Raw genomic sequence first — 13,975 nt, forward strand, 5'->3', positions numbered from 1 at the left:
TCTTTTTATGAGAGGCTATAAAAAATGAAAATATTTTATAGCTGGCTAATAGGCAGCTGACCTGTGACTGTGGGAAGGGAGGGGCTGATGGAGACTCACGTAGAAATTCGCTCATTTTTAGGACTGGCTGCAGACGCCGGGAAGAGAAGGTATCTGCCCGCGCAGGGACAATTTGGGACACTGTCAGCTCCAAAAGAGCCACGAAGAATTTAAAGCCCGTTAACTCACCGAGACCAGCTCAGGCCCAGGCTGCCGCTGCCCTATGGGGCTGCAGCAGAGGGGAGGCTTGCTGTGCTCCCCCACAGCCCCCCACAACCCTGCAGCACCCGTCGGGGGTCGGAACGCGCCCTGTTCCCGCGGCGGAGCCGGCTGCACAGCCCTCCCGCCGTGCTCCGCTCGCCGGCAAACCTGCCAAGGGACATCGGGAGAGGCTGCAGAGGCGGGGTGAAAGCCTGGAAGCCTTCGAATTTATTTCGTAAAGCTTCCTCTGTAAACTGAGCTCAGGCTATCGGCTTTAGGAGGTGTTTAACTGTAAAACGCTGTGCTGTGAGCTGCATTATGTAAATGTATGCTAATGATCATGAACACCATTTACAAACAATCGTCTTTAATGCACGTCTTATTGATAGTTAGGGAGAGGGGAGCAATATTTTATAACGCGTAAAACATTCTTCTGGGGAACAATTAGAAAGGGAGCGCGATTGCCGCTTTCCTCGGGAAGACCTGCAAGTCTCCCCAGCTGCGCTAGCTCCCCATCCTCCTCTCGACCTGTCGCGGGTGGCTCTCTGTGCTCGTGGGGCTGCTCCGCGGCGCGGGGCAGCCCGTGGCGCGGCTCCCTCTGCGAACACGCGCGGCCGGAGGTGCAGGAGGGAGCGCCCCTAGGCACAGCCCCGTGGAGACCCCCAGGGGCAGGACACACCCGCGGTACCCTGCGCACTGTCCCGTCAGGGCTGTAGCACGGAGCCGCAGGGTCCTCGGCCGAGAGCGGGAGGCTGCCCAGGGGCGGAAAGGGAAGGAGAGTACCGACATGGCAGTGAGATTCCCCACCCCTTCTTTATGGAGGGGCTCAGCGGATGGATAATTTATACCCTTAAAAATTAAACTTCTCCGGTGCCATTGTGTCGCTCCGGGAACCTGAGGCTGACACAAGGATTCGACGTCGGGGCTAGGGGCTGTCGGGGCCGGCCGCACCTTTGGGGCAGGAATTTACGAGCTGTCGTGTTCAGTGCGCGCCTCGCCAGGGGAAGAGGGGCCATCCCCTTTGGGGTTTGCTTAACTAGGGACAAAATAAGGAGAAAAAAACCTTCATCTATCTATCTATCTATCTATCTATCTATCTATCTATCTATCTATCTATCTATCTATCTATCTATCTATCTTTTATCCATCCATATATAGAAAGAAAGAAAGAGATAAAGAGAGAGGCGGTCTCAGGAAACCCAGGCCAAATTTTGCTCTGCTCTCTCTCTTTCCCACTTCCTCTCTCTCTGAACGTCACCGCTGGAAGAAGCTGTTGAGATAAATCAAATAGTGACACTTTGACGGCTTTACTTGTATAAGCAATATGGTTACCATATGGCATTGTTATTTATGAATGACAGCATAAATTGTATTACAAAGTCCATCGCGCTTTATTGGGACGCTTCTCCCCTGCCTCTAACGTTTATATGGGCATCTCCAGATGGAAAAAGGTGCATCTAATAAAACCCGGCAGTGCTGCAGCAGCCCCCATTTCGGGGGGCGTGTGCTGGCTGCAGAATGAGCGGCGCAGTGGGGCAGGGCGTGCAAAATACGCGGCGCTGCGCGTCCCTCAGCCGCGGCTGGGCAGGGGAGAGGCACCGGCCGAGGTTCCCGTCCTGGAAAAAAGTGCTACACTGCTCCTGGCCCCCCTCCGCCTCACGGCATTACCGCCGAGAGCGGGGGTTTATACATACATAAGTGCAACTGAAGGAACAATAAATATTAATGGCACGAAAGCGAGGTGCTCCTTCCTTCTGTCCCTGCCCTGCCTAGAGTATTATTTTTATTTTTATTTTAAAGAAGCATTTAAAAGTTACAGCTTTGGCTGAGATTTTCATTATTTCCCCTTTTTCTTTTACATTACTCTGCCGGTAGAGCCTGACAAAGAACTTTTGTCTCGAAGTGTGTGTGTTTTACAGAGGGAGGCTACAGCACAACACATGTGGTCTTCACGGGTCATAGGTCGAACGGCCTAGAAGTGGCTCGGATCGGCACCATCAAAGGTAACCTGCAACTTAATATCCTGTTGATGAGCTTGTTGAATTTATGAGTGTCTGTGATACAGACAACGGTGCAAGTGATGCCGCTCAACTGGCCTCTTCTCCCCAGGCTACGGGCCGGCCACACTCCCCCTCCTCGCCCCGCACCTCGTCCCCTTGCTGCGTTGGAAGGCTGAATTTTGGGGGAAAGACCCTCTTCCCCCTTTCCCCCTCTCTCTCACATGCACACACACCCGTCCCCGGTGCGTCCTTCCGCCTCTCTTTCCCGACGAGGCCGTCGCCAGCAGCATCCTCCCGTGGGCAGAGCCCCCGGCCCCACCACAGCCTGCGCCCCACTGCGGCACCCATGGCTGCCAGGGAGCGGGGGATGGAGAGAGGGGACGCGGAGCCTCCCCAGAGGGCGGTGGCACCTCTCGGGAAAAGGGTTAGAAGGAGAAGACGATATATACGGTCCAGGGGAAGCAAGAAATTGCTCTCCCCTCGTCCCGCCTCCCCCCCTCCACACCCCCTTCCAGCTCCCTCCGCATCACCAGCCGGTAAGAACAAGAGAAGAGCAGTTTTCAAGCGAATTTCGGAAAACTTACAAAGACGGGAAAGCTTTCCCGGGGAAGCTGATGTGTGCTCTGTAGGTCTGGCACCTCCAGAAACCTGTTGAAAAACTTCTTTCAATAAACCGGTTTAGCAGCGAGTTTGGGTGACCGCTTGCTTTCCTCCCTCGAAAGCTGCCGTGAGCCGCAGGCTGTGTTCGTGGCGGTGGCCCGACGAGAGAGTGCGTGGCTGGCTGCCGGTGCCTCTGCCCCCCTCCCTTCCTCCCTTCCTCCCTCGCTCCCTTCCCTTGTTACCCTGTAACATGGGGGAAAGGGGTTTTGCGGTTCAGAGGCAAATAAAGCACTTCTTAGGAGGGACGGCGACGTGACTTTGAACTTGGATCAGCTCCTCTGTTTCCTGCAGAGAGAGTAGGGCTGGAGCCCTGAAAGAATAGCAGAGAGCGGCCAGCCCGCGGGGGCTCCGGCTGGAATTCACTGCGTCCCCCGAAAGTGCCCCGATGCCGGCACCGCTGAGCAGGCAGAGCGAGGGGCGAGGGGAGGGGAGGCAGGAAATGCAGAAAATTAAGGTAAGGAGAAGAAAGAAGAAGGAGACAAGATAATAAGGGATGAGGAAAAAAATGAATAACAGAGAAAGGAAAAAAAAGAAAGGGAAGGAAGAAAGAAAGGGAAGGAAGAAAGGGAAAGAAGAAAGGGAAGGAAGGAAGGGAAGGAAGGAAGGGAAGGAAGGAAGGAAGGGAAGGAAGGAAGGGAGGGAAGGAAGGAAGGAAGGAAGGAAGGAAGGAAGGAAGGAAGGAAGGAAGGAAGGAAGGAAGGAAGGAAGGAAGGAAGGAAGGAAGGAAGGAAGGAAGGAAGGAAGGAAGGAAGGAAGGAAGGAAGGAAGGAAGGAAGGAAGGAAGGAAGGAAGGAAGGAAGGAAGGAAGGAAGGAAGGAAGGAAGGAAGGAAGGAAGGAAGGAAGGAAGGAAGGAAGGAAGGAAGGAAGGAAGGAAGGAAGGAAGGAAGGAAGGAAGGAAGGAAGGAAGGAAGGAAGGGAGAAAGAAAGAAAGAAAGAAAGAAAGAAAGAAAGAAAGAAAGAAAGAAAGAAAGAAGAAGAAAGAAAGAAAGAAAGAAAGAAAGAAAGAAAGAAAGAAAAGAAAAAAGAAAGAAAAGAAAGAAAAGAACGAAAAGAAAGAAAAAAAGAAAAAAAGAAAAGAAAGAAAAAAAGAAAAGAAAAAAAGAAAAGAAAGAAAAGAAAGAAAAGAAAAGAAAAGAAAAGAAAAGAAAGAAAGAAAGAAAGAAAGAAAGAAAGAAAGAAAGAAAGAAAGAAAGAAAGAAAGAAAGAAAGAAAGAAAGAAAGAAAGAAAGAAAGAAAGAAAGAAAGAAAGAAAGAAAGAAGAAGAAAGAAAGAAAGAAAGAAAGAAAGAAAGAAAGAAAGAAAGAAAGAAAGAACAAGGGGGGAAATGCAGAGGGTAGATATTTGTATGAATATTCACCTTTGTTATTATTTGTTTCCAAAACAGGTTTGAACAGCCAATTTCCTTGCACATATTTGTTCTTTTTCTAATCTCAGATGTAATAAATTCTTTAAATCGGAGAGAGGGGGGAATGTGTATTCAAACGTCTAGTTTTCTATGTGATTTTTTTCACTAATCTGGAGGCAGACGATGCAGGAGACCAAGCTTTCTCTTCAGCTTGGGCTCTCGAAATCCCCAGCAACGGTGGAGGACTCCTCACAGACCTCCGCCTCGAAATCTTTTCAGAGAAGGAAAATAGAATTTGTTTGCGGTCTGTTCCTAGGAGCCTGGGGGGTCAGGACAAGGACAGCATATGCTCCCAAGCTACAGCCTGGAAGGGCAAGATCTGGGGAGCAGACACTCTTGCCTGCAAAGGCAGGACCGAATGACAGCGAGCAAAGAGAAAAAGGCTGTTTGCATCAGAGGTGCAGCTCTGCATTAATATTCTGTTTATCTCCTATTGCCTATTTCAGATTGCCCACTTGTTCCCAATTTACATCCTCACCTTGTTCAGAGACTAATGTCTGGTACCGGCACATTTCAAACACTTTCGGACAGTCTTGGAAATATTTTAACCATTTAGTGACAATGATGGGAAAGACCTTAATTGGTAGGCAGTATTACCTTTGCCTTCCTGCCTGTCTGCCTTCCTGCTTTCCATCCATCCATCCATCCATCCATCCATCCATCCATCCATCCATCCATCCATCCATCATCTCTCCTTGTAAAACTGCTCGGACTCTGAGGGTCTAGGTTTGAGCCTGCCTGTGTCTGATGTAGGATTTAATGCCATGAGGAGACATAGGAGGAATGTCAAAGGGAGAATTTCAAAAAGACCCCCCAAACCACACAAACCCTTATATTTTGGGTCGCTTTTCCGCCAGCACATAACTGATGGGCGTGGAGGCACAAGATTTCGTGCAGGGTGGTTAAGACGGCAAATGTTATGCTAAGGTTTGATTTTTACAAAGCCTTATTTATTGGTGAGCTGCTGGCCCAGAGATGATTATTTTTCAGCCACTACAAAACAAACCGAATCAGGGGCCAGACGTGTATTTACTGGAGGGGGAGGGGAAGGGGACTTGTTTGCTCTCTGTGTGTGCGGGTGCGTGTGTGTGTGTGCCGGCTTTATGCTTTTTTATTCCTGCCATGTAAGGATCCGGTTTCCAAATAACAATGGCAGGGTGAGGTTTTGGGTAGGGATTTTTTTTCGGGTTTGTTTTTGTTTCTTTTTCGAGAAAGGGAAGAGACAAGGAAAACTCCTAAAGCATCTGCTCTCAGACACACATTCACAACACATGCAGATCGCAGATCGACTTCTCTGCTTCCACATAAGTGGTTTAAAAGCCCAGCCAGCCAGGACGACCGTTCCCTCTTATATTTTAATTTTTATTTGATTTGGGTTTTTTTTTGTCCCAGCCACCCTCGCCCTGTCAACGTGACTTTTATATGATTCCCCCCTCGCTCCCTTTATCGATCACGGGCTTTATCTGCTTTAGCCGAAATGGGGAAAGGGGCTGCAGGGGTTATATTTTAAGCCCCTCGCTTTGTTTGTTTGCCTCCCGAGGCAGGATCACATGCCAAAGCGTACATCGATATTTTCCGAGATCGGCGCGCCTCTCCCCGCACCACCCCTTCCCCTCGCCGCGGGGGAGGAGGGCGGGGGGGGTTGTGTGTGACTCCCCCCAAAAATCAAGAAGCCACCGGCAGCGCGGGGCTGAAGGCGGCCACCGGTGCCGAGCGAGGCCGTGCGGAGCGGGGCCGTGCGGGGGCCGGGCGGCCGCGGGGCGATCGGCGGCGGCACGGCGGGGCGCGGGGCGGGCGGTGGGGCGGGCAGGGCTCGGGGCGGCCGCTCCGCCATTAGCCGGTGGCCGGGGACGCCCGGATGGACGGGGCGGCTCGGGCCAATGAGCGGGAGCCGGGAGAGCGGCCGGGCAGCGGGTGAAGGCGGCGTCGGGAGAGGAGCCGCCAGTGCGGGCGGGGAGAAGGAGAGAGGCCGGGGGAGGGAGGGAAGAAAAAGAGGGGGGGGGGGGGTGCGAATAAAAAGCTGCCGCCTCAGCAGCGCCCACCGAAATAAACAGAAGAGCGAAAGGCAGCGAGGGCCCGGGCGGAGCGGGGCTGCAACTCCGCCGCCCCGGCCGCGGCGCTCCGGCACTCCCCGGCCCCTTCCCGCCCCCCGTCTCCCCTCCCCACCCCCACCGCCGCCCTTATTGTTTTTAATCCGCCTCCGGCACCCCCCCCCCTCGCCCCCCTCCTCACGCCCCTCCGCCGCGGCGGGCGGGGGCGGCGCGGCGAGGGGCACCCCCCGGGTCCCTTCGCTCCGTGGGAACCCGCGGCTGCAAGTTTTTCTCCGTGAGAGACACCGCTAATGCCCGGCGGAGGATAAAACGAGGAGCGGAGGCCCGGGAGCGGCGGGGGGCTCGGGGAGGGCCGCGGCCCACGCGGGGAGCGGCGCGGGTCCGGGCGGGCGGGGGTCGGCGGCGCTGACATCCCGGTGGCGGCGGAGGAAGCGGGGGGGCGGCGGCGGCGTGTGCGCGGGTCTGTGTGTGTGAGTGTGTGTGTGCGTGCGTGTGTGCCGCAGGGAACGGCGAGGCGAGCCTTGCCCCCCCTCCGTCCCCAGCCCCGTCCCTCCCCTGCTCCCCCTCCCCTCCCCGCCCCCCGCCTCAGCTCCTTTAATACACTTTGGTTCTCCGCTCGCCTTTGGACTCTGCTCTGCCTGGCTCCGGATACGGCTCCGCCGGCGGCGGCAGCGGCGGCATCGGGCCGGTGCGGGAGCGGGCGGCGGCGGGGGGACGCGGCGGCTGCCGGGGGGAAGCGGAGCGGAGCGGCGGCGGCCCCGCGCCCGGGCGGGCGGGCAGCGCAGCCCGGAGGCGGAGGCGGTAGCGGGGAGGCGGCAGCGGCGGCGGCGGCTGCGTCCCCGGAGCGGCGCGGACCATGCTGCTGGACGCCGGCCCGCAGTTCCCGGCCCTCGGAGTGGGCACCTTCGCCCGGCACCACCACTCGGCCGCGGCGGAGATGCAGGACCGGGAGCTGAGCCTGGCGGCTCAGAACAGCTTCGTGGACTCGGCGGCGGCGCACATGGGCGCCTTCAAGCTCAACGCCGGCGCCCACGACCTCTCCCCCGGGCAGAGCTCGGCGTTCACCTCGCAGGCGCCCGGTTACCCAGCCGCCGCCCTGGGCCCCCACGCCGCTCATGTCGGCTCCTACTCCGGGGCGCCCTTCAACTCTACCCGGGACTTCTTGTTTCGCAGCCGGGGCTTCGGGGACTCGTCGCCGGCCGGCGGACAGCACGGCATCTTCGGCCCTGCGGCCGGCAGCCTGCACCACCCGCACACGGACGCTCAGAGCCACCTCCTCTTCCCGGGCATCCACGACCAGCACGGCCCCCACGCCTCCCAAAATGTTCTCAACGGGCAGATGCGACTGGGCTTGCCGGGGGAGGTATTCGCGCGGTCGGACCAGTACCGCCAGGTTTCCAGCCCCAGGACTGACCCTTACTCGGCGGCTCAGCTGCACAACCAGTACGGCCCCATGAATATGAATATGGGCATGAACATGGCAGCCCACCACCACCACCACCCAGGTGCCTTTTTCCGCTACATGCGGCAGCAGTGCATCAAGCAAGAGCTCATCTGCAAGTGGATCGATCCCGAACAGCTGAACAACCCCAAAAAAAGTTGCAATAAAACTTTCAGCACCATGCACGAGTTGGTCACCCATGTCTCGGTGGAGCACGTTGGGGGACCCGAGCAGAGCAACCATGTCTGCTACTGGGAGGAGTGTCCCCGCGAAGGCAAGCCCTTCAAAGCGAAATACAAACTGGTCAATCATATCCGAGTGCACACGGGAGAAAAACCCTTCCCCTGCCCCTTCCCTGGCTGCGGAAAAGTTTTCGCCAGATCAGAAAATCTCAAAATTCACAAAAGGACGCACACAGGTAATTCGGATTTCTTTCGGCAGATTTCCTCCCTCTGCCCGTGCATATAGATGTGTGTGTATATATATATGTAAACTGTTAGATACTCAAACAGAATGGTGTTAAATTAGGTGAGTGATAAAATAAGCTTCCAGTGGATTTTTTAACCCTCTCCATCACACTGCTGCGTTTGTTTTGGTTTCTTCCCCAGCACCATATACCCCCCTCCATTCCAGATTTCGAAAGGATATTTTACTTATTTGTTTTAATTTGGGAGTGAGAGCTGTAGTTTCGTGCTGAGGGTCAGCGAGTCTTTCTGCAGAAACGCGGGATACAGCGGGAACCAAATTTTGCAGTCTTGCTAAAATACGGGAAGACATCCATCCGTCTATCCATCCACCCATCTGAAACGCCTTAGTCATTTGCTCTATGCAACGTATTTGAATACAATTTAAGGGCTCGTGAGCATGGCTTTTATTTATACCGAGAGAAACTACATAAATACGGGCAAAATCAATCATTAGTCCTAAATCCCGTTAGAAGTGGCAAAAAGTCCCTTTCTGGGAATGCTTTCCATTAAATTTAAACGGTGTGAGCAAGGCAATAAAATTTTCTCATTTTAAAAAAATTGTTTTTAAAGTCTCACTCGATGTGATTTAAGGTGTTTTTGCAACAGTTTATTAAATTATATAATAGGGAACAGAGGATTTGAGGTTCGGAAACTTCCACCCAAATCAGGTGGAAGAGGATCGAGGGAGCCCAGGCTTTCCTGATGGAAAATCGCCTGAGCCGAAGGGTAACAAAAATAAACGCATCCTCCCGCCTCATCTATTATTCATTTACTACTCCTGCCGGCTCAAACCGTGCCAGACTATTTCATAAAAGACGGCCAAATATTTTAGCGACTTCCACTCCAAATATTTACCCGGAGAAAGGCTAAAAATCTCGAGGCCTATTGTTTTCTCAAGTGCTAAGCCCGATGCGAGGTGCGAGACGAGCTTTAACAAGGTTTAAAATTTGAGAAATGTATTTGCATGAGATGCCCGCACTGAAGTCATTGTGTCTGAGCGGATGTCTTTAAGAAACAATTTAGGTGCTAATGGAATCTAATGTTAAATGCTTCCCCCTCCAAAGGCAGGGGAATGTGGAGTTCTCACCTCCAAAGTACTCCCCGGCATTTGGAGTCCTGGCAGCCGGGGGAGAGGAATCCCTATGAAAATTAAATGAAGTATTTTACAGACGTTTAGTTTTCCCAGAGGATGTGCGTTTATCTCGAATATCCATACACGAAACAATATGCTCGGCCTTAAATCTGTCGGTAATGGTTTCCAGTTTAACAGGATAGCGGATTTGGTACCGAGGAGAAACGGCTCGATGATGCTTGCTGCCTTTTTTTTTTTTTTTTTTTTTTTTAATTGTCTTTTTTCTTCAATCTCTTTCGGGGCTGGCTATGCGTGTCGGGAAATAAAATTAGGCAAGATGCCGGGACGGGGATATCCCCGGGGTTTTGGTAGGAAAACCTGCTGGGGGACGGGGGTTGCCTCGCTTCAGCGGCCCTCCGGCGCTGCGGGTACCGGGACACAGGCGGCTCCTTTATTTGGGAAAGTGCTGGACGGAGCGCCTGGGAGAGGAGGACGAGGGCGGGGAATGCAGGCGCGGGGCTGCGCGGGGTTTGCGCGGGGGCGGCCGCGCTCACCCCGCTGCTGCGCCGCTCTCTTGCAGGGGAGAAGCCCTTCCAGTGCGAGTTCGAAGGCTGCGACCGGCGCTTCGCCAACAGCAGCGACCGCAAGAAGCACATGCACGTCCACACCTCGGATAAGCCCTACCTGTGCAAGATGTGCGACAAGTCCTACACCCACCCCAGCTCCCTGCGGAAGCACATGAAGGTACCCGGCCCCGCAGACGGCGGCGGGAGGCGGGAGGGCGGCCGCCCCGCGCCGGGAGCCCCGACGGGGCGGCGGGGGGCGGGCGCGGGGCCCAGGGGCGGCGGAGGGCCGGGCCGGCGGCGGGGGGCGCTCCCCGGGGGCGGCCGCGGCCTCGCCATCCCCCCTCCACCCGGCCGTGTTGCCTTTGCCCCCCAGGTGCACGAGTCGTCCCCGCAAGGCTCCGAATCCTCCCCGGCCGCCAGCTCCGGCTACGAGTCCTCCACCCCCCCGGGGCTGGTGTCCCCTAGCGCCGAGTCGCAGAGCACCAACAACCTCTCCCCTGCGGCGGCGGCGGCGGCAGCGGCGGCGGCCGTGTCCGCCGTGCACCGGGGCGGCGGCGGCGGCAGTGGCGGCGGCGGCGGCGGCCACAGCGGCCTTTCCTCCAACTTCAACGAGTGGTACGTGTAGGGCCCGCCGGACTGCTCTGCACGGCCCCGCCGCGCCTTCCCCGCCCCGGTGGCGGCGGTGGCGGCGGGCAGGAGGGACCGAGCGAGCCCGCCGGAGACGCGCCGGGAGATGCCGCCGCACCCGCCGGCAGCGAAATGACGGCCGAGCAGGATGGGGACAGGGGGCCATCATCTCCCCACACCCTCCCGCCTTCGCGTCTTTTTTTTTTTCTTTCTTTCTTTCTGGTTGTATTTTTTCTTTTTCCTTTTGAAAACATTTTGAACCAGAAAAAAAAAATCCAAAAACTACATGCTGAAAAAACATAAGAAAATTAGTAAATCAACGGAGGAACAGAAAGGGGAGAGAGAAAGGGAAAGAAACAACCCCAAGCGCCACCAACACATCACCCAGCTAAAAGCTTCCCAAGCCGGCGGAAAGAAACTCTCCCTCCGGAGTCTTCAGACAAAAGATCAGAGACTCAAACTCCTCTGGTCCCCGCGCCTCCCCTCCCGGAGCAGCCAGAGCCCTCCCGCCCCACGAACAGTGTACATAGTGGCCCTCTCCTTCCTCCGGCGAGGTGGGGAACGAGGTTTTCCTGGATTCTCGGTGTATAGAAGTTCGTCCCGTTTGTAAACCGCAGATTGGTCCCTTTCTTCTTCCTCTTCTTTTTTTTTTTTTTTTCCTCTTTCTTTTATTCCTCCTCTTTCTCCCTCCCCGAGAAAGTGATGGACTTGTTTTATTTTCTCCTACTCTCCCTCCCCACTTCCTTCTCTTCTCCTTTTTTTTAGTTCATCCCTTGAAAAAAAAAGTAACGTGGAAGAAAAAAAAAATGGTTTCTTTTGTAATTGTGATATCTTGAATATTGTGTTCCTTTTTAAGAAGCAACTTGATTGTAAACTGCATTTCAACTATAGACTGGGGAAGAAATACCGTGCCAAAGTCTCCATTCTGTTATTCACACACACACACGAACAACAACGCTTGTGAATGTATTTTTCTGTTAGCTGGGTTTACATGTGATGTTTTAGTGCTTTTGCAAGTTCAATTTGTTAGTTCCTGTTCGAAAGATTGTGAGGAAAAATAAACGTTGTGCCGTTAGCTTTTCCATAATAACGCCCTTCCTCCTGTAAATACCTGTTACCATATTTATCCATTTGTAATTAAATTATGGTATTAACTTGCTACAGAGGAAACAGTATTTATAAAGAATGTTTCTTAACTATAAATATGTACAATTGTGAGCATAAACTGTTTCAGATTTTTTATTTGAAGGTTTAAGTGGTTTCATCATTTCTTGTGATATGTTTTGAGAGTAATGCATACAGAAATATAATAAAACGTGTTGAAACTGCACGACCTGTTTCCTTTTTATGCCAAATGCTCTGTAAGATCTGCTATAAGGTATGTGATGAGCTGGGCGGCGACTGCAAAACAAATGCTTTTAAAACTTCCGCTGGTTTCTGGAACAGGAGGATTCCTTCCAGCTGGGCTCTCCCGTCCAGAAGAAAAAAAAAAAAAAAAAAAAAAAAAAAAAAAAAAAAAAAAAAAAAAAAAAAAAAAGGCCACAATAGTCCCTAAAACTTTATGAAGCCTCTGTACTGAAAGAAAAGGGTGAGCGAGGGTATGCATATTCTCCAAATGATTTGCAAAGCAAGATCTCCTTTAGTAAGAGATTTACACGGCGAGAGTACATCTTCCTCCTGCTCCTGCCTTCCTGGGGCTCACCCCTCTCTCTCCGGTGCCTGTCTGGCTGGGGAGATCATTGCCCCGCAGGCTGAGAAAGCGGGGCGTTTCGGGACAGAGGTGGAGGTGCAATGATCAGGCTCTGAGCTCGGCTGCTTTGAGCTGTAGATTGTCCTTGCCTCCCGTCTTGTCATCTTTTTGGTAGCCTCCACGCAGCCAGGCAGAGGAGAAAGTTGTGATGACCGAGAGCTCACATTTCCTCTTCGAGTTTTTCTCTCTCTCTCTTTTTTTTTTTTAATCTTTTTTTTTTTTTTTCTTCTTTTTTTTCTTTTTTTCTAAGTCTAGCCCAGAGAGCGGTTTGGGTTGCCAGATCTGTTCAGGGAGGACGCAGGGCCGCCGGGAGATGACTTTCCCGGGATGCTGGCCCGGGGTTTGGCTCCACGAGCGCCGTCGGGGCCCGGCCGGCAGAGCTGCCCGTGCAGAGCACGGACAGCAGCTCTCCGGGCACCGGGACAGACAAGGCGAGGGTGACAGCGGCCGGGAAATAGTGGGAAAAGTTCGGCCTTATCAAGCCACCGAAATACGCCTTGCGAAGAGGCAGTGCTGTGAGCCGGGCTCCGAGCGCCCTGCGGTGGCTGCGCTGCCTTCAGCGGCAGCTTGTGCAGCCCGGGAAAACCTGTGCTCCTCAGCCGGCCAAGCCCATCGCTCAGGCCCCCCTGGGCCAGTGGTCGCTTTGGGTTTTTCGGGCTTTTCCCCGTGTATTCAAATATCGGCAGAGCTGCCTCCAGCCGGTGTGAGGGAGTTAGGTGAGGAGATGAGGATGCACCGGGCCCTGCTCACTTCTGGGGTGAGATGAGGGTTACCTACACCCAGGGGAAGGGGAGGAGGGAGGAAAGGACACCCCCTCCCTCCCGTCCCGCCGCTGGCAAGGAAGTTTAGAGGGGGAGCGGATCCGAAGCTTCCTCGGCGGCTGTGCTCCCTCCAAGCGGCCGTCCCCACGCACACGGCAGCTCCCCGGCTAATCAAACGGCTATTAAAACCTAATTTATGTTCGGTAGTAATATTACGTTAAAAAATATTTATTAAAATCGTTGGCATATGCCGCCTGCCCCTTGGAGACATCCGTGGGAAATGCAGCTGAGAGGATCCCTCCTTGTCCTGCCGGCCTCCCCGCAGCTGAAAAACCGTACAGAGGTCCTGCTTCGGAGCCAGTCCCTGCCAGTCACCGTCAGCCCAAATCCCCTCCCAGGCCCAGGGGCGCACGAGCAGCCCTGCCCAGGGGCCACCAACCCCGCTCCGCCGTCACCTGCCCCCGTGGGCTCAGCTCCGGCCGAGGAGAAGCGCTCGGGAGCTGGGCTCCGCTTCTCCTTCCCCTCGGAGCCGTTCTGGCTTCTGGGGAGCCCAGGGACGATCCTTGAGGGGGGCAAGTGGCCTCCCTCTGGCCAAAGCACTGGTCGTGTGGCAGCAGGGGCAGCCACAGTCCCTCCGGCGGGGATGCCTCTCCTCCGTCAGGCCCAGGGATGCTGCCGTGGCGGCTGTGGCAGTGGGAAAGCTCCCCCCCTTCCCTGTCCTACCCAGACTGACCTTGAACTTGACCCTGGCCTTGGCGCATCCAGCCCGCAGCCCCTCTCCACCCGCCTCCCTCGTGCCCTGACCCTGGCCCGGCCCTGACACGCTTAAGGGAGAGCAGTAAGGCATCGGGTTCAGGGGTTGGGTTTTTTAGGGGGTAGAGCAGCCAAGATCCCTCTCACAGCCTTGTGAAAGGGTGGCCCACTGGCTCCGCAG

General features: G+C 54.6%; 1 protein-coding gene across 1 annotated transcript; it reads left to right on the plus strand.

Annotated features, from left to right (window-relative positions):
- The first annotated feature begins 7,076 nt into the window (after nucleotides 1-7,076).
- On the plus strand, nucleotides 7,077-11,634 carry ZIC2 (Zic family member 2). The gene is made up of 2 exons (XM_063392366.1): nucleotides 7,077-8,216; nucleotides 9,918-11,634. Exons 1-2 carry the CDS (start codon nucleotides 7,214-7,216, stop codon nucleotides 10,526-10,528), a joined length of 1,614 nt encoding a protein of 537 aa, XP_063248436.1. The 5' UTR covers nucleotides 7,077-7,213; the 3' UTR covers nucleotides 10,529-11,634.
- Nucleotides 11,635-13,975: the final 2,341 nt, after the last annotated feature.

Source organism: Prinia subflava, chromosome 3, assembly GCF_021018805.1.
Source record: "Prinia subflava isolate CZ2003 ecotype Zambia chromosome 3, Cam_Psub_1.2, whole genome shotgun sequence".
In the NCBI taxonomy this organism is placed as follows: Eukaryota; Metazoa; Chordata; class Aves; order Passeriformes; family Cisticolidae; genus Prinia; species Prinia subflava.

What these genes read in the sequence shown, in the direction of transcription:
- ZIC2 (XM_063392366.1), top strand. Translation starts at nt 7,214, where the DNA reads ATGCTGCTGGACGCCGGCCCGCAGTTCCCGGCCCTCGGAGTGGGCACC. An exon ending in TCACAAAAGGACGCACACAG is followed by an intron (nt 8,217 to 9,917) that starts GTAATTCGGATT and finishes GCTCTCTTGCAG; the next exon opens with GGGAGAAGCCCTTCCAGTGC.